This window comes from Chiroxiphia lanceolata, chromosome 3 (assembly GCF_009829145.1).
Source record: "Chiroxiphia lanceolata isolate bChiLan1 chromosome 3, bChiLan1.pri, whole genome shotgun sequence".
Classification (NCBI taxonomy): domain Eukaryota; kingdom Metazoa; phylum Chordata; class Aves; order Passeriformes; family Pipridae; genus Chiroxiphia; species Chiroxiphia lanceolata.
The window spans coordinates 54,511,888-54,533,269 of NC_045639.1; the positions used below are offsets into that span (position 1 = coordinate 54,511,888).

At 41.2% G+C, this 21,382-nt stretch overlaps 2 protein-coding genes across 6 annotated transcripts in view; both read left to right on the forward strand.

Moving 5' to 3' along the window:
• Positions 1-8,191, forward strand: part of SNX9 (sorting nexin 9) — a 60,453-nt gene extending 52,262 nt beyond the window's left edge. For all 5 annotated transcript variants that reach the window (XM_032683066.1, XM_032683067.1, XM_032683063.1 and 2 more), the window contains exons 14-18: positions 935-1,011; positions 1,960-2,049; positions 3,120-3,234; positions 4,647-4,738; positions 6,114-8,191. In XM_032683066.1, coding sequence (XP_032538957.1) covers positions 935-1,011; positions 1,960-2,049; positions 3,120-3,234; positions 4,647-4,738; positions 6,114-6,161 — 422 coding nt within the window. In that variant the 3' untranslated portion in view covers positions 6,162-8,191. The remainder of the gene's footprint in view (positions 1-934; positions 1,012-1,959; positions 2,050-3,119; positions 3,235-4,646; positions 4,739-6,113) is intronic.
• An 11,564-nt stretch (positions 8,192-19,755) lies between these two features.
• SYNJ2 (synaptojanin 2) overlaps positions 19,756-21,382 on the forward strand; it is a 69,276-nt gene continuing 67,649 nt past the window's right edge. The window contains exon 1 of the mRNA XM_032683474.1: positions 19,756-20,318. Within this exon, the coding sequence (XP_032539365.1) occupies positions 20,198-20,318 (121 nt within the window). The 5' untranslated portion in view covers positions 19,756-20,197. The remainder of the gene's footprint in view (positions 20,319-21,382) is intronic.

A 21,382-nucleotide genomic window follows, 5' to 3' on the forward strand; every position in this document is an offset into this window, starting at 1 on the left:
TAAACTGAAGTTTGATATCTGCAAACTATACCTTCCCCTTTCTACTCTCTACCTCAATTTGCTTTCTGTACCGTTGACTACATGCTTTGGACAAGCTAAAAAGGATGGAAAAAGTCTGTGGTCTTTTGGGAAAGTGAAGTGGCACGAAAAATACAAGAATGTAAGGCTTGTTTCCATCTTTGTCCCACGTAGTATTGTCCTGTTAGTAATACAGTGTTATGAGTGCTTGTGATGTTGTCTAGCTTAGGATTTGTGGTGATGTCTGTATTGTTAAGTGTAGATTGTTGGGCCCTTTGGTCTCTTTTGTATGATAATGAAAGTTAGAAACTCACTCTGAAAGCCAGTGATTTTTACAGAGCTTGAAAATTTTATCTGAGAGTTCCCTAAAGGGTCAGAAATCTTGTTGGCAAGGAAAAAAAGTTACTTGAGCCTCCTTCTGCTTATCTGCCCATTGACCTATGGTCCAGGACTCTTGGAGAGCTCAGGGATAGCATCACTATCACCCCTGTAGGGCACTGTGCAGAATTGACTGCTTATAAGGTATGAAAATCATTTACTAAAAATCAGAATATCAGGTGTTCTTCAGTTTTGTTAGCTGATCTTCTCTTGTCACCCTCCTTATTCTTCCTTCCTTTTCATTCTGGTACACTTCTGTTGCCACATATGGGGGATTACCTATGTTCTTAAACTACAAAAAATATGAAATGTCAAAGTAAATAGTGATAATACTGTGTTAGAACTTTCATTTTCTGCAAGATCTTCAGTTTATTCTTCCTTTAATATTTTTCTAAATTCTTTATTACTGTTGCTTGTAAAAGGATGGGCAAGGTATTTATTACTTAAAATAAACTATTTTGTAAATTTGCCTTGAATCAAGGCAAGTTTCTAGTTGTAATTGACTTACTGTAATTTGAACATTTATGTTTACTTTTAGGAGAATCTGATCTCAATGGAGCAATAACAGAAGCAGGGAAAACCTATGAAGAAATTGCCAGTCTTGTAGCAGATCAGGTAGGAGTATTATGAATGCATTGGCTACTGCGTACAAACATGTCACCTTTTGGATGCTTCTGACGTTTTTTTTCTCTTCTATTAAAACATAACTGCTAGTGCTGTAGGCCAGTTAAATGAAATTGCTATTAACACTTTCCAATGCACTTTCATCTTCTTTTCTTCACTGCTTCAGCTTAGAGGGGATGTGATGTGAGGGTATTTCAGTTGGATCAAAAGCCACATTCTGATTTCTAAAATACTAAAATGTTTACTTCCTCTTCAAATATATTTGTTTTCTGATGTCAGTGAGCTGCCTTTGTTACTGATACAAAACAATGATTAACCAAGGATAGGGTTTCTGCCTCCCCTATGCACTCTCCAGATGTCTACAGGATCCTGATCTTGGCTGTGTTTCATTGCTTTGACATGCAGTTGCTCGCTTCAGTAAAAATCTAGCTTAAATAAACCTTGATTGGTGTTCAAGTAATAAATCGATCTTTAGTCTGCTAAGCTTCAAGTATCCAAAATGCAGATCCTGTTTATCTCAAGGTTGAGACAAGATTCTTAAAACAGCTTTCCTGGTTGACAACTAAGAAGATGCACCTTTGCCTGTACATATTTGTATATGTAATGAGATTGTACATGTAATGAGGTTGTACTGGTAAGTCATCTTGCTTGAAAATTTAAGGCAAAACCCCTCACTTTGTAAGTTAGTGTTGAGTAAAACAAGGAACAAGGTTATCTGCTCACTGATGCTCAGTGCCTTTCTCTAAAAAGCTTATATTTTAATAAAAACCTTTTCATATATGAAAAACTTTCAATATACAATTAATATTTTGGTTTGGTTTTTTGGTATTCTTTCCTTCCTTTTTTTCCCCTTCACCCTTTTTTGGCATCATAGCTTCTCTTCTGTGATTGTTAATATGCCACAGACAGTTTTACTAATGCTTATACTTTGTTTATTAGCCAAAGAAAGATCTTCACTTTTTGATGGAAACGAATCATGAATATAAGGGATTTCTCGGTTGCTTCCCTGACATCATAGCAGCTCATAAGGTATGTGAAGAGCCTTTCTTTTCAAGGGTTGGGCAGTAGGGACAGCAGCAAAAGTGGTGGTCTAGTACACTGCATTTGTGCTGTAGCCTGGCCCCTGTTTCTAGAAACACTAAAAGATTCTGTGAAACTGATGTGTTGATTTTTAAAATAAGAAGTACTTAGGGGGAAGGAAACTAGAACTTCTTTCGAGATTTGAGAATATTATGACTTTCTGCTATAAGAGAGCAGTAGAAGGTTCATGACTTTCTTTAGGTTAACTTCATGTCCCAGTGTAGTGAATAGCAGTAGTGTAAATTTGTAATATTTGAGTCTTATGTGATGGTTGATACTAAAACCATACCAGTATTGTAGGAAAACTTGTGTACACTTACATGGCTGACTTACTGATATGTGATAAACAATCACGCACTGCCTGGAAGTTTCTTAATATCAAAAAACCAGACTAGGGCTAACATTTCTGGAGGAAGAAAAAACAAACAAACAAAACAAGACACCAGCAACAAAAAACAACCACTTGTTTCTCTCTAATACAAAAATGATGCTGTCTAGTTTTGGATATTATGCTCTTTTTTTTTGGTCTTAGGGATGTCCTTATGGTCATGTGCCTGCTGTAATGTATTTCAGGAGACTAAAAATTGTGAAGTATTAATCAAGTACACAAATATGTGCTTGTGGGTTTTTTTTATCACTTGAAATGTTAAATGTATAAAACTAAAACATAAGAACATACTTCTGAGAGCAACAAAGAAAAATGCATATCAGATTGTGTATTCTTTCTTCAGGACATTTACAGTCCCTCATCCCACAGAATCATCGGGGAAAAATACCATAAAAAGAGGAGAAATGTTTTTAAAGCTTGAAACATAAACTTACAGCCAAGAGACATGTAAATAGATTCTGCTGAATGTTGTTTGGCAAAATACATTGTGTAGGGGAGGCGTATCAGTCATTGTGTGTGTATATATGTGTATAGCATGCAAACTCAAAATGTGGCTAGTGGTGTTTTAGGTTACTATAGAGACCTCTAAGCTGACTACTGTTTTAATCTTTTCTGCATTTGGTTTCTACAGGGAGCAATAGAAAGAGTGAAGGAAAGTGATAAGTTAGTTGCAACCAGTAAAATAACGCCACAAGACAAACAGAACATGGTGAAACGTGTGAGCACCATGGCTTATGCACTACAAGGTAAACCAAATTTTGAGCTAAATGGCAAAGTTATAGACCTCTGAAAGACATCTGTTAAGTAACATACTTCGAAAGAAAATCTTTGTACTGGAATAAGAGCTAGGCATGGGTTGTTTGTAGAGGGGTATTTTTGTGACCTGCTTGTATTTTCTTGAATTGCAGTTATTTTGCACCTGTCCCCCTTAAATCTCACATTACTATAGCAAAAGATACATGTTTTGAAAATGCAATTAAAAATCCCAAAACAACTACCCCAGGCTGATTCTTTGATTTTGAAGTGTAATGTCTCAAATTAAAAGCACTGACCCTGGTACAAGAAGCAGTTCATCATGTGCAGAGGTGTTTTTCTGACTCATGGTTTAGTCAGATGATTCAGTTGAGATTCATGTTCTTGTGAATAAGATTTTATTTCCTGGATGTTCATTGAATGAATTTTTTCCTCTTTAGGTTAGAGGTGTTGTAAATATGAGATGCAGGACACTGCACTTGAAAAACCAGGGAAGTGAGGAGTCAGGGCTCAGTCCTGCAGGATATCAAGCCCTTAAGTGCATCCTTTTATTGACTTCAGTGAGACTACTAATTGCTGAGGGAGTTGCATCTTTTTTAGCTGGATTAAAGCCAAGAGTACTCAATATTTTATGTGACAGAGTAGCACACAAAATTGATTTTAAAAACAATGAAGAAAACCCCCCACCCCGTTCTTCCTGGTCACAGCAACAGAAGAGGATTGTGCTATATACCTGGCAATTGTGGAAGAGGCTTCTAGGATGACTTTTGCAATCTAGAATATTTCTTCTCCCTCTATTGATATCTCAAAATATATTTTAACTTTTTCTTTCAGCCCTAAGCTGTGATCTGACAAGAGATGTAGAAAGTGATGTAAGGTGTTACGGATTCAGTAATGCTGGTTCTCAGGTATCTGTTAAAATAGCCTCATTCAAGAATGGGTCAGACACTACTGGCTGTATCTTTTTTCATTATTATTATTTTGAGATAAATATTTACAGCTGTGGCTTATGACTTGATATCCATACCCTTGGAAATCTGAATGTCCTAGCCAAAATCTGTTGGAAACACTTCAGGAAAGAGCAGTTACCTCAGTAGGAGAAAATTCTGCTTGTGTTTTTTGTTGAATCTTTGTACACCTGAGTACTGTAATACAAGAACCTGTCTTTGTCCAGGAAGTGTCCAGATTTTATCAGTGTGTAACTGACACCCTACCAATTTTACAAACAGTTCCATCATAACTTGATTGCTGCAGGCAAAACAGGTTGTGGAAGCATGAGAACAGTAACTGTGCTGGCAGGGCTGGACACTGAGTCTGTTGCACAGTTACCAACCTGAACTGAGTGCAACTGTTCCTAATTACAAATGCTTCTCTAAAATAATTTGTCTCCTGGGTTTAATTGCAGCTGAGATGAATCACTTCCACAGTAACCGGATTTATGACTACAACAGCGTCATTCGTCTCTATCTGGAGCAGCAGGCACAGTTTTATGAAACGGTAAGGTGCAGTATTTCAGTGCTGTTTTCTGGAATGTGCTGTGCTGCTACTTTTATAAGAAATGCTCACAGTACTTCATCCATCTTTTTGTATGAGCCTCTCCCATAGAGCAGATATTTGAAGAGTTGTACAAAAAATTGTAAAAAGAATTGTTAAAAAAGCCACATCCCAAAGAATGAGTTAAAATAATATTTTCCTATAGATACTGTCCTAGGTACATGACTATCATACCTATTAAAACTAAAAAACAGTCTTCAGAAACATTATTGTTGACAGCTTAAGGGGTTTTTTTCAATGCCATTACTAGGATAAAGAATTTTAGTTCTCTGATGTGCAGTAAACAAGGCCTACTGCACTGAATATAACAATAAAACATTTGAACAGAACTTTCCTCCCATAGGATGGGAGCGAGAAGAGAAGCTTCCCTGATTTAAAGCCTAATGTACACAAGTGTGGGGCACAAGAGACAGGAGGGGTTTAGGTGACATTCAATATGTTAACATGGAGCACTCTGCCTACAACTCTTCTCATTCCTTGTGCTTTTATAATTAAACCAGAAAACAAATTTCCTAATGTGGTATACTGGTAAAACATGCAAGTCTAAGTGTGCTGGAAACTGACTTCTATCACTTAAAGGAGTCTCATAAATAACTGGTTGCCCTTCACAGCAGTAAAATTTGTCAGTGGGACTTCCGAGGTATCTTTAGTGGATGACAACGTTAGGTCCCCATGAGGTCACTTTGCTTACTTTCTCTGACACATCTGATGGAGGTTAGGCATAGGTTTCCCCTTACCTTCTTTCAGACTCTTGTTCAGTGTGTTCTGACCCTCCTGGTTGCAGCCTCACCAGTTTCCTCGTACCACTCCTCTCTCCCCCAGTACCTCTTCATATGTGGGATACTGGCTACATGAGAGCTGTGGGAAGTGCACAGAAGCTCTGTTCTGATATTTCAGCCTTGTTTCAGTAGGGAAGTGAGTTTCCTGGAAAATCTGGCTTTGTTCCTGTAGTTCTCCTGTGTAGTGCAGTGCTAGTTAAGCAAATAGGCAGGATGACAGCCCTGCCTACAATGCTTTCTCCAACACAACCTTAGTAGTGAAAGTACCAAATGAGCAAGGCAGAAAGTGTATATATGAGAAGGAAAGTCTTTATAATGGAATGCTTTGAGAGTCCTACATACACATCATCATGATGGCTGGGCTTCACAAATGAAGACTTGGGAAAGGCTCTATCCACATTCATTACATACACAAAACCTGCAGTAAAACCTGCAGTTTTTCATCAAATGAGGAAACAATTAATTTCTTCCTCTGCAATCATATTTCTGCACAGTGTAAAGTAACTACATATTAAATATGTTGTGTTTCTTTGTTTCAGATTGCACAGAAGCTGAGGCAGGCACTCAGCCGCTTTCCTGTGATGTAGAGGATAAGGAGTACTCAACAATAAAGAACAACTCCAAAGTGCTTTTCTGATGTGGGGGCAATGCTAATAAAAAGCCTTTGCTAAAAAGAAAATTAAAAAAACCCAACCAAACCTGGAAAAAGAAAAGAAACAAACCCCAAACAACCCAAGAAGAAGAAGAATCAGTTGTAGAAAAAAAGTGTTATTTAAATTTTACTTTATCAGTCTAAATCATAAGAAAACCTTTTCTTATCTTGAATGCTCTCCCATTTGTATCATCATTTAAATAAAAACAGCTAGATAATGCTGTCAGTTATAGGGATCTAAATTATCAAACTGATGTGTTGCCATGGACTTACTGAAGACTTGTGTCTATCAGATGTTCTTCCAAAATCTTGTAATCAACATCAGAGTTATGCATTTGTATCCTTTTTTTTTTTAAGTGGGAAAGTGGACAAACTTGAGAAAATGAACTAATACTATTATATTCAATTGACCTCTAGCAATTCACTAACCAGGAGGAATTATATTCGTGTTTGTTTCTGGCACATGTTCATGATAATCTCCTGAATGAATGTTTTGTTCTTAAGTTTTGCTTCCCATATGCAGCCATGGCACATCGTTCCCATTATGACTTCTGGTGAATATAATTCATTCTTCCCTTTCTTCTTTTTCCTTCTAACTAAATCTTGTACTTGTGGCACACCAACTCAGAGCTTATGTCAGGCTCACTCTTTCTCACTATGCACTCTGTAAGACGACAAAGTACAAACAAGGAACGAGCCATTCAGGAAGATGTGAAAAACAGTTTCCCATACCAGCACTTTGACACCCCCAATGTTATGTCATAAGGCACTGGTGTTCCTTAGTGCTGTACAGGGCCAGCTTCCCCTCTGAGAGTTTGAAGTATTTCAGCAGAGGGGACACTGCCACATCTAACCCCAAATAGTAGAAGTCCCCAGATTCCAACTAAGCTCAGGTCTTCGTGTAGTGGTATGGTATGCTATTGGGTCGGGTTAACTTTTCGTTGCCCTCTAATGCAAACTACAAGGTGGCAAAAGTACCGAATAACCACATTAGTTATCACACAAACTCTGTGCTTTGATCATCATCCTTTATCAGTGTCCTCTTTCATACTACTGAAATACCATTTGAGGCCTTGGCTTTTCACAGAATCAAACCAAAAAAGCCACCACCACCTGTGTTCACAATGGGCACCAACTACAGTAATTCTTGCCATAGGCAAGCCAAAATGCAGTTTTTGCTAAAATGTGCCTAGAAAATAAACATTTTAGGAAAGAAAAATCCTAAAACAGGCATTTTACCTATAAGCCATTCTAAGTGATGGGTACAGTCTGCTGGTTCACTAGTTGCCTTACTCTGTTTTGCGTTGGTGTTACTTTTGTGTGCTAGAAGTAAAATCTGGGTCTGCCTGAATAACCTGAAACCAAACCAAACGAGACTAAGCCTAAGTCTAGATGCTTTTCAGTGTCACGAGTTTTGTTCACATTTTATAAACCTTGTCTTTTTCTCCTCCCAATTTTAGTTGTTTGCTTCCAAAATTCCATAGCGCGGTGTTGTTTGATACAGCCATTTAAATATGTACAAATTGTAAAGAATGTGTATAAATGTTTTACACCAAATGTAAGATCTACTTGCATGTAGAAGCAGCTTATATAATAAATTGTTACAACGTGTACAGTAAATTCTGAAATCACTTTTTCAAGCCAGCATTTTTTTAGTATTTGTATATTCACTTTTTGATAATGAAATCTTTGTAACAGACTCTTAATTTGGGAGGGGGAAGGGGAGTTCTTCTTACCAATCTTTAAATAGCTCCATATGCACTAAAGTTGAAGGTTCTTTATCTTGAATAGACTGTTTTGGAATCTAAGTGTAAGCTGTGCATTCCCAGTGCAGGGAAGCTATGACAGTAGCAACTCTGTCAGACAGATGCAACATTTTGGCAAAAAAAAAAAAAAGAAAAACTGTTTAAAGACTTCTAGTAAAATGAAGTTAAACTGATAATAAATATTTATGTATATCCACCAGACTATTTTATCTTTTTGTTTGGAATCATCGTGTTGGTTTTTAACAGGGTGAATGCAGTATGAGGCAATTTTCACCAGCATACACATACTGGTCAGCTGAGGAATGAGAAAGCATCCATGTGTCTTCCATAAATCAGGCATCACAACTGGATGGTGTAATAGTGCTAGTGACTGCAAACCAGCAAAGGCTACGCATATGTTTTAAGCTTTCATTATTCAGGTCAGTCCAGCTCGTGGTTGATGGAACCCTCCTGACTGCAAATAAGTAGTAGAGCACAGTGCTACTGTGTATTCCTGGCTTTGTGTATTCCTGGCTTTGTGTTGGCATGGTGTTGACCCAGAATAGAAATTTGATTGTCTTTGATATTTGTTTTTTAAATCAGACATGAATAGTAGCATAGTTAGGTTTAGTGAGTTCGGGGCAACAGAAAATCTGCACTCTGAAGATGCAGTCATTAAACAGGGATAACAAGGTAGCATAAAGACTTGAGTGATGCCCTCCTGTATTTTGTTTGTCATAGCTGAATAATTAGTGTCTGGAGCATCAAAAAGCATATATACTGTTTCCTGTCTTATGTTTTCCTTCCAGGGTGAGCCAAACACTAGCATTAGCTCAGTGACTCCATAAAAGACATCAAATGCCCTAGGTCTTGGGTTTAACTTTACATTTTAATTGCTTATTCCATTACTGCTACTACATTCAATTTTAAACCAATAAAAATGTAGCTCTACAGAGGGAAATGCTACCTGTATTTCTTGTTTGCAGTTAATCTGACATGGGATTAGACTGCAGCAGCAGATTTTGCTGCAATGGTACGGTTTTGGAGGAGTACTGTCTACTGCAGTAAGAAAGAGTATTCTTTAATGAGGCCTAACTTTGCATGAGTACTGAAATTTTTACACTACTGAGCAATTTCTTTTTTCTGTGACAAGGTAGTTGAGAAAGTATGATCATAACATACACTTCATTCTGTAAATCCTAATTAATATACATCAATTTTATTGCTACCAAAACTAGTCTAGTTCAGTCTGTTAAAAGAGTAATTCAGACTTACAGCCTTGTAAAGAGAGAGATGCAGCTTTTGTGCTATGGCTTAGTTTGACATACACCAAACACTCTGCCAGTTAGGTTGGCCAAAATTACTCCCTCCACAGCTTCATGGTGTGTAGTTGTCCCACAGCAAGGAAAGCATTCACTAGGCAAGTGTCCTGCTACTGCTGCTTCTGCTTTTCTTAGTGCTTCACACTGAGGCCTGTGAGCATGCACCACGGAGAGGCCACTTAGTTGTGTATGGGGGTCTTTGGTCAGTTGTTTTTTTCACTCTACATATTTTCCATATTTTTCTATAACTCTTCTGATAAAATTAATGCTAGTAACTGGTATAACAAACAAGTACAGAACAGGAGAGGTAATCACCTGAGCAGAAAAAAAGCTGGGTTTTTTTCTGTCTAAAGAACCCCTAAAAAGAACAACTTTACAGAATTAGAAATATATGGACTGGCTGGTGACCAATCCACCCATCCTGTAGCATGGTAGTATCAGTTACACCCATGCTATTTTAAAGAATATCTGAGTCACAAATACACAGACTTGGATTAGCTGGGTTTGGTTTTGGGGGTTTTTTTCTCCTGTGGCTCTCTGCACATGAGTTGTGACTCTGGGATCTTTGCAATAACTTTGGGATACTGGATTTAAACTGACTTAATATCCTTGTTTTATAAAGTTAAAAAATGTGTTTGCCTGTTTTTAATTATCTGAGCCTTTTAGTCTTTCCTAATTGGTCAGATTTTCTTAAACTATCCTAATTTTTTTGCCTTCCTTCAGATTCCAGCTAGTATGCCTACCGCCTTCCTGATAAACTTTCTGAACTTTAGGTTCTTGTCATATACAGAGTTAAGAACTGTTTGCTTCATGATAGAATTGATTAGCGTCTTTGAACTGGTTCTGTCAATCTGAAACCAGCTTTCTCATGTTTACTGAACACTGTTGTTCCCTTATTCTTACTTGTGGCTGTATTCTCCTGTTAAAGTAGATTTTTGTACATCACATTTTTCTGTCAGGGCTGAAGCAAGGCAGCATATCATACTATTTTCTGTTAACAGCAGACCTTTGCTACCCCTAGTTTTCCTTTTACACCTAGCATCTTTAAAGACTATTCATTTTTTAAAAATATTTGCTATTAAACTAATTTTGTCTTCGCACGCAATTGTCAATGCAAGGTCACTTTTAATTCACATTGCCTTCCATTCCAATTAAATCTCTGTGGATCAAAATCTAAAATTGTTACTCTTCACTGGTTTTTTTTAAATCTTGTGAGATGTCATTCCCAAAAAACCCAAATACTGTGATGAAGTGTTATTCCAAGGAACAGTTTTCTTTAAAAATACTTAATTTTAAAGATGTTTAAAGTTGCTAGCTCCAAGAGGTTTGTTAGAGGTTATCTCAGCACAATAATGACAAACAGTAGAAAGTATAAAAATAATAGAAATTACAGAAAGATTGCGGAAACTTCTTTAAAAATTGTATTAAGTGGTTTGGTTTCTTTTGAATTGTATCCTAGTTATTTGACCTTAGTTATTAACCTGTCCCCAAAGACACCAAGAGCAAGGAGTAGGGGACAAATGATCCATGTGTACGCATGTGCATGCAGGAATGTGTAGTGTTTGTGCTAGTTAAGATTGCTGAGCCAATCCCTGGGGGCTGGCAAGTCTGCAAAGAAAGGCATCAAACTGAGAAAACTGATCGGCCAAGTGGGTCGGTAACCAGGCAGGTCCTTTGACCATCTAACAGAGTTGAGAAGGGAGGAGGGAGGGATACAGAAGAGAGCATTTGTCATGGGCCAGCTTAGAAGAGGCTTTGCTTGGAAAGTCCAAGAGCATTCCCTGAAGGCTTTGGAAAGGCAGAGAAAGTCTGTGAGACTGGAGAGGGGGATTAATAAAAAAAAAGTTAAAGGTCTCCTTTAGGGTTTTGAATTCTCTTCAGGGTTTCCTGAAAAAAATTGCCCAAAGATTAGAAGCAATGAGAGAAGCGGCACAGTTAATTTTGTTTAGCTGTTGGGTCTCTGCCAGAAATAACTACACTTTCAGCCATTACATATCTCTTGGGAAAACACCTCCATGCTGGACTACCTAGAAAGGGTGAGTTTAGGGTCAGTGAAAGGTTGGTCCTGATGCTCCAGTATTGTGGAATTGGTCAGCTGTACACTCCCCTGAAGGGGCCACTGACATAAAGGCTATGTCTGTAAACATGACCACATTAGGAAGGAAGAGCACTGCACATTATCTAAAACAAAGCACGTCAAGTACCCCGGGACTGAAACATAGCTAAATGGGTGTCTGGCCACTGTTGTCTGCTGTTTCAGCATTTTGCTCTGTTTCTTCAGACTTCTTCCTGCCCACAAACAGTATCTGCCCTGAACTAGGAAAGATTGGAGCAATATGCAAGCAAGTACCAGGCAAGCTCTCCAGTTACTAGTTTCAGTAAATTAACCTGCTTGGAATGTGATTTTTCCTATAGGCTTCCTTGCAGGAAATATTAGTGTGGGGATGAACAGACAGGTATTTTTACCAGCAGCTTCTAGGATTAAACTGAATTTAGTAACTCTGTCTTCTCAGAGGCAGTTTTAAGCTCACAGAACATCTCTGATTTTATTCAAGCATACTATGAACTCTCTGCATCAGTGTTTCCATGTGGAAAGGATCTGCACCAGTTCTGGCCCTTCCATGTAGTTTGCAATAAATCTCCAGGACCAGACACAGTCTATTTCAAATTTCTGGAAGAACTAAAGACAGTATTCCGCTGAACTGCTACCAAAATATACAGGGAACATTATGCAAGATAGCTACTCCGTAAGAGCAGCAGAGGAAAACTGTCACTGCACCCATCTTTTAAAAAGACAGAGGAAGTGATTGCAATAACTCTCTCTTTGTAGGAGGGTCGCTAATAACAGAATCTAACCATTGGGGACCAACTGGGCAAAAAGCATCAGAGAACAAAGCAGGGGGAGGGACAAAGAAGAGAAAAGGTAATGGGACAATAAGGAAAATAAAGCTGGTGATGAGGGCAACAAGGAAGGCAATCCAAAGAGTTACTGAAGTAGAGATAATGAAAACAGCAGCAAACAGATGTTGCACAAGGTGAATGGTTGTGGACTGGGTGTGGAACAGAAGAAAGGCTGATACTTCTGGCTTCAGAGGTTTGACATGAGCACTGTTGTCACACTCCAGCTTCCCCTGCCCTCCAAAGTTAGTTTTACATGGCACAGTAATTCTCACACCCCAAGAGCTGGCTTCCCCCCAAACCCACAGCTTTGCTGAGCTTTTCCAGCCGCACCCACACGATGTCTTTCCACTTCACCCCGTCCCCCCCCCCCCACCTCCCTGCTTTACCAAGTTGCTGAAATTATTTTGGCTTGCCCACAATCTGCGCTTACCCCTTCCCACACCCACCAGCCTTCCCAGGTCACTGGTACTATGGGGGTGCTCGTGGTCCTGGCTGGTACCAAAAGCAAGGAAATGACCTAGGAATAGAGTGCAGATTACAAGCAAAGATGATTTATCACCTCCCTTTCACCCTGGTTAATTTTCAAGGTGCATGCAAACATACAAACACACACACACACACACACATACACATGCATACTTGGAGGAAAAAAAAGGACAGAAGCCCACAAATGAGTTTAGCTCTAATGCCCTCTGTTTTCAATCAGCCAGGCCAGCAAGGCCTAGACTGGCCTACTCTACTCTGTGGAATAATCATTTTTGCTATGTGTGCCGTGACCAATCATCAGGCTAACTGGGATTGCATGTGAGCTACAGGCACAGGTGAAATCTAAATCACCTGCACCCTGGGGGTGGAATCTATCGTTCCTAGTCAACCTCGAACTCCCATAATGGTTTATATGTTAATGGTGAAGGCGACACGAATAAGAAGTACAGGTAATTCTTTTTGTAAAAGCAATGCAAAATCTTGTTTTAGTGAAGCAGAACAGAACGGCACACCTAAGTAAACAAGTCATATTGTCAAAAAACAAACACTGACTAGCAAGGGGAGTGAAACCTACCTATGTTTACTTGCACCTGCACAAAGTCTGTGGATTGAACCGGTGCATTAAGAATAATGTAATATACCAAAACAGTTGTTCAAATAACTTCAAACCGTCATGGCATTACTTCAGTTCTCTTTTTTGGTCTCTTCCCCTCATTCACACACTGTGCTTTGTCAGCTACCCCTTTACAGCAGCACTGACAGAGATAACACCTCATTCTACAGTCCTCCTTTCCTTTCAAGGAAAACATATGTTATTCGCTCCACCTTCACCACAAATGGGGCTGCGAAATAGCTTCACTTCTTATCCAGTTTGTGCTATTTTACTGTTATAGCTTTTGTTTACCTTTTTCAGTTTGTGGCTGGTGTTGTACTGAGGAACTCCATTAACTATTCTGATTTGAACTAGTTCATATCACTGTCTTTTCAAACTATTCAGTCTAAGTCATCTTGTCATAGAACTGCTGAGAAGGAGAGGAACACCTGAGATTTATTGCTCAATGACATTTCTACAAGATTTTCCAAACTTTACCAAAAGCAGTTGAAAAAACCCCAAACCTCCATTCTTCCAGGTAAGCAAATATGTTCTCTTTCCTTCGTGGGAATGTGTTATTACACTGCCTCTTGCTCCCCTTGTTCTTTGGTCTGGAACCCCTCCTAAATATGAAAATTAATGGACAAGGCTTTCTAAAGCATGAGGAGGCATAATATCACAAAGCATCTGTTTATAAAATCAAATGAGAGAAAGAAGTCTAACTTCAATTTAAAAGCACCACATATGCTATACTGGAAACAACTAAAATGGAAAAAATGTTGAACATATGATCATGGAAGAGCAAATCTATGCATGCAAGACATATTGTGTTGCTTTGAGACAGTGACTGAATACATGGCTTTTTTTTCTACATGGGTTTAGTATCTGGCATACAACCAGTAGTCCATTATCAAAGGCATTATCTAGAAATTCTGTGTCTTAAGGAAGACGCAGAAAACAAATCCTTAACCTTACACCTGGGGAATGTTTCCCATTGAATTTTTACGTAAGAATTGGGGTTCTGGATTATATTTAAGATTTGGGAGAAAGTAACCTACTCATTACAGAGATAAAAGGCTTCTTTTCTCAGTAGTTGTAGGGCGGTGGTACTGGTTGCTAGATAGCTGTTGTGTTGCACAGATCACTGCTGCCACACACTGTGTTTAAAGCAGTTTTAAAGACTTGTGAGCTCTTTCTGAAGAAAAGTATGAAACGGTAAAATACTGATAATATATTCATTTTCACAGGATGAACTAAGTGTCAAACAATAGCAATAGACTGTTATCCTTTGTGTTCTCTGAAGTTAATGACATTTTTTCTTTTGGAAAGCATTGATTTAATGTGCTTTTTTGACAAATTCCTGTTTCTGAAGGTACGCACATATCTTCTAAAAGTCCATCTTATTTAAGAATGAAGTCAGGAATCACTTTGTATCAGGCAGTCTTTTCCAGTACTCTGTCTGTGACAATGATGGCCGCTATATACCAGTGAAATGCCACAAAAGGTAATCTGAGATTACCTCTTTCTGGAGTTCTCCTCATAGCTGATGCATGGACAAAAGGAATGCCTTTTTTTGCCTCTTCAAAACCATATTCCTTAATATGGGGTAAACAACAAACTCCACTTTCACTGTTGATGTCCAACAGAGGTGTGCATAATTTTTAAGACAATAGGAAGAGGCATATGCTCACTGAGAAAAACTGCCAACATACATTCTGCAGCTATTCCTGTGCAGATATTAAGCAGCTCACTTTAAACTCAAATTTTCTATTTTATTAAGCATTTTGGTTTTCCTGTCAGGAGTTCCAGAAAATTAGGTAAGAAGCAGTGGAAAACTCTGTGGCTTCCTAGTCCTTTGAACATGAGAGAGGGATACCTACAACTAATCATAAGCATGTCAGTCTGGAAGAAAGAATAAGAATTTTATCTGGTTGTCTGGTCACTATTAGTGCCTAAATAAATGCCATCTGACTAATGCTGCTCATCTGCACATAGTTTTAGGATGAAGAATGTTAAGCTTTAAAACAGCTGCTGTTACTGAAGATAGTTTCTTAATAAGAAAAGCCTAATGTCTGTGAATGCAGTCAATCTGCCTCTCTAGAGAGATCTCTTTCATTTAGCACACACAGGGTTAAAATATAAGTGGAAGAGGAGGTGAGAAATTCCACTGACCTCTCAGCAACACTTCAAACACAGTTTTTCATTAGCAGCATTTCTAAAACTGTTAGCACTCCACCAGAGCATCTCTCAGCCACTTCTGGTACATCTTCAGAGCTTGAATTTACAACCCAATCTTCTGCCAATCTGGAGTTACTCTCTGCAGCCAGATAGGCCCTAACTCAGTCAGGGCTAAAGCTAGTTTGCTTCCAGTCCAACCACCTTTAGCAGCAGAACCTGCACTGTTTATTCACTGGAGAAGTCACCCAAGCAAGGAGCTATGAGATTTAGGCTACTGATATACTTAAAGTGAGGCATATATTTTAGTGTCCTGCTGAACCAGAAGCTCAGGTCTGCTTTGTTAACCCACTCCTCTCCCTTCCAAATAATTGGTTAAAGTGTAATATGATACAGAATTATTAGTACTAAAAGTTTTTCTTTGTGTTGTAAGGATCACAGACCCCACGGGGAAGGAATAAGGGGAGCTTGTCAGGAAAGGTTGTAAATAGGAGTGGAAATTTCAAAATATTGTCACTGACTGAAGCAAAGAAAATGTCTCTCTCTCCACCACTTCTCTTACACTCATGGCAAGGTCAGACTATCTTAGTCAAAATCTAAACACACAAATAAAACATACTAATTTGTTACTTGTGCTTCTTACGTTCTTCAGAGCTATTTTTAAGGAAATGCCGTTGATTTTGTTGAGAAATAGTGACCTAGCTCAAAGTATATCAGACTGTCTCTGTAATAAAGTACCAGATATTTTTGCACACGAAGTTCTTTACTAGGTCAAGTGTAACCAACTAGAAATGAAAGCTGTTCTCTCAATTTCACTGACAGTGTAAGAGGTGACATTAATACCTCACAGCTACTTTAAGATCAACATTTTGAGCACTTTAGCCTACCAGTGTTGTAAATGCTTCTCTGTGTCAAATTCAGCTTTAAAAAAAATTTATTCTAATATTAACTGGAAAATGTGAAAACAATAAAAGCTTTTGCATATTAGCAGCAGTTACTAGTTGTTTCGAATGTCATGTGCAGGAAAAACTATGCTGAGATATTTCCTCTATTTCTTCTGTACTTGCCAAAGTCAAAAGCTTCTCATAAAAGGCAAACCCCAAACTGTTTTCAATGACCTTGTGAGCGCACACACTTCCTGAGGAATCTGTGACCACTGAGGCTATGTGCAAGTGGCCAGAAATCTCCAGGAAATGCTGTCATAAGTGAAATTTATATTTAACCTCAGAGCTTCAAAAAATTACCACTTATTCCAGTAGCAGAATATTGGAACAGACAACTATATTTTGTTTGTTACTACTGTGTATCACCAAAGTTTTTTGTAGAGTCCCAGACTGCAAAGTTCACTCAATAGTAAGACAAGTAGTACTACAGGAACATTGATCCATTCTATGCCCCAAAGCCTTTCAGACAGATAGCAAACAGCTATCTATACTCCCTCCTCTATCCAGTTCTGCTAACTCTGTTTCGCAACACCCCTGTCGTTCCTCTTCTGATGGTCTCCAAACAAACACACAATGCCACCTGCCAAAATCAGCACACAGAACTGTTTTTTAGTGAGGCAGTTATCCAGACCCTGGAAACATCCACTACCATAAAGATCTAGGAGCAGGAGTCATTATAGCGCATAGCAGGCTTCAGAGCTAAACAAGGGGCTGGGTAGGAGATGGGATTGGAAACGCAGAAGATTAAAAGAAGGGGAAAATCCACATAGAAAGAAGGATGAAATGGAAAATTGCTGAGGAGTTAATGAGGGCATATGGCCTGGGTGAAAACAGGTGCTGTGGAAGAGAGAGTTCACCTGAGGGACTCCTCAAATGACTACAGGAATTAATCCATTTCCATGATACTCATATACATAAGCTCCAGAGTAAGGCAGCTCAACTCCAAATATCAGCTAAAAGATGATCTGCCAATCTCAACATTTTCCCTGAAAAATGGAATTCCATGCATTGAAACACAGACAGTTTGGCTAGATGAAAAGATCTTATCAAAGGGAAACCTTTGCACACACTCCTAATATATAAAGCAAGGTTCCTATCTGAGCTCTCACTTTGGACGTCATTCTGTGTGTGAAAGAGGTTTGTAAATTGAATGGCTCTATTCAGCACTCCTCTTCACCATATTCTGATAGTTTTTCCAGTGCTTTCTCAGGCTTATGTGTCTAAGGTAACTGATCCATGACACAAAGCCTAACTAACTGACTTACTGCTTCTTCAGTAATCATGACAACACACTGTTAAAAATGCATCTTTCTATGCCGTGGATGTTTTGCAACCAGAACACATTGGAGAGATCAGCTCATAACAGATTAGAAAGGACACAGTCACAGAGCCAGCTGTGGATGCAGTGCTTTGTCACACCCATCACTTAAGGCTTCCAGCTTTCCACCTTCATCTGAGTTTTCCTCTCACACCCTGATCTCCTCATAATTAAGTGAGGTGCTGAAAAATACTGTCCCAGGTGCAACAGTCCTTTCTCTAGTGTTTTACCCAAGAAATTTGACAGTAAGTTTTTTATTAGCCATCCTAAATTGTGTGTTCTTGGAATTTGCAGTGAAAGGCACTGATGACAAAAATTACTTACAAGTTACAAGCACAGGCAATAGCGAGTGACATACTAGTGTCCTTTAAGTGAAAGTTTACTCTCATGATGGAGTTTAAAGGGCAAAATGAAGAACTATTCCTCAGAGGCAGACACACACTCAAAAAAAAAAAGTGTGTTTTCTCTTGCTGTTATTTTTAAATATATAAGTGTATAATGCAGGGGCAACTTCTTTAAAATAATGTGATATAACTGTCTTAGGCAGCTCTGATTACATGATACTTCAAATACATCATCTCAAGTGAGCACTTTTCTCTAGGGAAGGAGGTCACAGTGAAAGATGTCAAAGACATAAACTGATTCTTGGTCTGCCACTCACAAAGGAGAGCTGTAAGAAAGGCATACCTTTGCTGTTTAAAATAGAACATGGTTAATTTACATTTTATATCCTCTAAACTCCCCAGACTTTGAATTATGTGCTGTCTCAATTTTCATCCTGGTCACTTAGTTTCTACAGTTTCTGGATCCTTTATTTTACTTTACCCAACACTTTTAATCTCACCCAACGTACTGTAGTTAAAGTTTAGGATCGTGTGGGGAAAAAGGCCTACACAAATACCAATTCCACTTTTCCTATCAGATCCTTTCAAAATGCTGTTTTAAGGAGGCACCATAAACTAAAATTATTCTCCTTTTCAAATTACTACTGGTTATAAGATAAATAAACAAGAGGTCTGTGACAGGAAGATAGTACTTGCCTTTCAGTTTGTTTCCATCAAGTTCAAAGGGAGCAGGGACTGTTACATTCCATCTGGCAGAGCACAACTGTGATCGAAGTTCTCAACGTAAATGTGAGACAACAGTAACAGTCGGTAGTTTGTGTGGTTTTGAATTTCGCGGTTTTCTCTACATATAAGGTATAATTAATAATGTCTAAAAATTAGAATTCTGCTTGGTTTACCCGTGTATGCAATACGACTACATTCTCTGCTAGAAATTAAAGCGAGTTTTCTCTCCTCTGAACACATTTGTGTACCTGTATCTACGTCCTCGATCCATTCCTTATGGCTGAACTCTGGAAAAAAAGTAGCACTCCTTCTGCAGACTCAACAGGGAATTGTGATGGGAATCCTGTAATACCGGGGGGGTGGGGGGGTGGGAGGAAGGGAGGGGAGGACAGCGCACTCTTATACGAAGAAACACCTCTTTTGAATTACTAGCGAACCTAAAACGTGCACTGTGCCTTTTAACCGAGACTCAGCCTTATACACAGCCCATGGGACAGGGCATAGTCGGCTCCCCCCAGCAGGAGCTCCCTGCCGGCTCTGTCGGGGAGCGACGAGGAGCCCGGGCGGCCGCTCCCCGCAGGAAGCGGGAAAGAGCGCGGCCTCTCCCCGGGCAGAGCCAGCAGAGCAGCCTCCGCCTGCCACGCCAGCGGCGGGAGCAACGCCGGCATCCAAGGCATTGCTGGGCCCGCCCCGCTGCCAGGGACTCGACGGTGACCTTCGCCTCAGCCGCCGCGGCCCGGACGCGCCCCCGCGGGGGTGGGGAGCGGCGCCACCGAGCCAGGCCGGGCCGGGCCGGGAATAGCCGGGCCGGGACCCACAGCACCCCGCCGGCTTCGGCAGTGCCTTGGCGGCCGCCCCTCCTCCCCTCCTCCCTTCCCTCGCGGGCAGGGCGGGTGGCAGCGCCCCGCCGGCGGCTGGTACCTGTCCCGGAGGAGGAGCCGCAGCCGCGGAGCCGCAGGGACAAAGTTAACTGTGGAAAGTTTACCGCGGGTGGGAAGGGATAAAGCAGAGGGCAAAGGGGAAAGTTGCTCCCGCCCCCCTGGCCGCAGACGGGGGCTCCCCGAGGAGGAGGAGGAGGTGGAGGGAAGAGAGAGAGGGAGAAGAGGAGGAGGCAGCAACGGAGCCGTGGGGGACACGGAGGAGCTGCAGCCGCAAACGCTCCGCTCCCTTCACCGCTGGGCGTCCCCGCACTGGAGGCGCTCGGAGGCTTCCTGAGGTGATCGGGAGCGGGGCACGGCCGTCCCCCTTGCCCGCCTCCCTGGGAGAAGCGGGCGGGCAGGACCCGGGTCCGGCGCTCGGAGTTGCTCCCTGGGGCTGCCAGCGGGCCCCGAGCGCCGCGCCCTCGAAGGGACGGAGGCTCCTCCGCCACCCCCTCCGCCCGCACCGCTGCGCCTTCATCCCCGCGGCCGGCGGCTCTCATGGCTCTGAGCAAAGGGTTGCGGCTGCTCTGGAAGCAGGAACCGGGGCCGAGCGCCCTGCTGGAGGCGCGCTCCCGCCAGGACTGCCTGTTGCTGGAGGCCGGCACGGTGGCGGCGCTCAGTAAGTGCGTGCGGGGCGGCTGCGGTGCCGGGGAGGTGCCGTGTCGGTGGGTGCGCGCCCGGTGCCTGCGAAGGGGCGCCGAGGTGCGGTGGCAGCGGCTGATTCCCTGGAGGTTCGGGGTACTTTCCCCCGTGGCATGGAGGGAGGAAGGAGAGAGCGCAGCCTCGGGCCCGGTGCGACCGCTGGCCGAGGAAAGCTCCTCGCTTTACACCCCGACCTCCAGCACGGCCCCCCAGGCCTGGCCACGTGCTGTCGCGTTTGGGTGACCCCCCGTGCCCTGCCACGCATGGAAGGTTGGCCAGCATCTCCTCCCGCTCCACGTCCGACCGGCCCGTTCGCTGCTCTGGACGTCTTTATCCTCCTCACCAGCAGCCGGGGTGGAAGAAGCAGGAGAGGCCACCCGCCCGCCTGGTGGGGTCTTGGCAGGGCACCTTTACTGTGCAAGACATCCTCTGTAGCCTTGACAGCAGAGGAGAGTCCAGGTTAAAGGGATGAGGCCCACTGCCTTTTGAAGTTTCTACTCAGCTGCATCGGGTTCTCACCACCAGTGTAGACAGCCAGCTCGCAGTAGGGATTGTTTGGATAACTGACTTGAGATTTGTGCCCCTTAAAAAAAACCAAAACAACTGGCTTCTTCTTGTGGTGCCAAACCTACCCCTGTGATTTTCAAGGTATATGGCTCTTGCTGGAGGAGTCTCACCTTGTGTTTTGGTACTTGTCACTCATGAGCATGACACAATGCTAATGTTGCTAGTGTTGAGGCATAAAAAAATGAGGTGACTGTGAGTGTAAGATGCAAAAAGCAACACAAGGGAATACATGCTTGTACTGTCTTCTTAAATTGTTTTCTGTGTAATACTAACTTGTGCCTGCAATCATGTTGCTGGTTGCAGTGTTGTAGTAAGAACTGCATGTACATTGTGGTTTGTACAATGTCAGTCACAACATCAGCTCAGGATCTGGATCCACTGAACTGAATCTTCCATGATGTACAGTGGCAGGACATCCAGACTAAGGTGCTTAATACCACATCAGGTATTGGGGACTTCATGAATGAAGAAAGC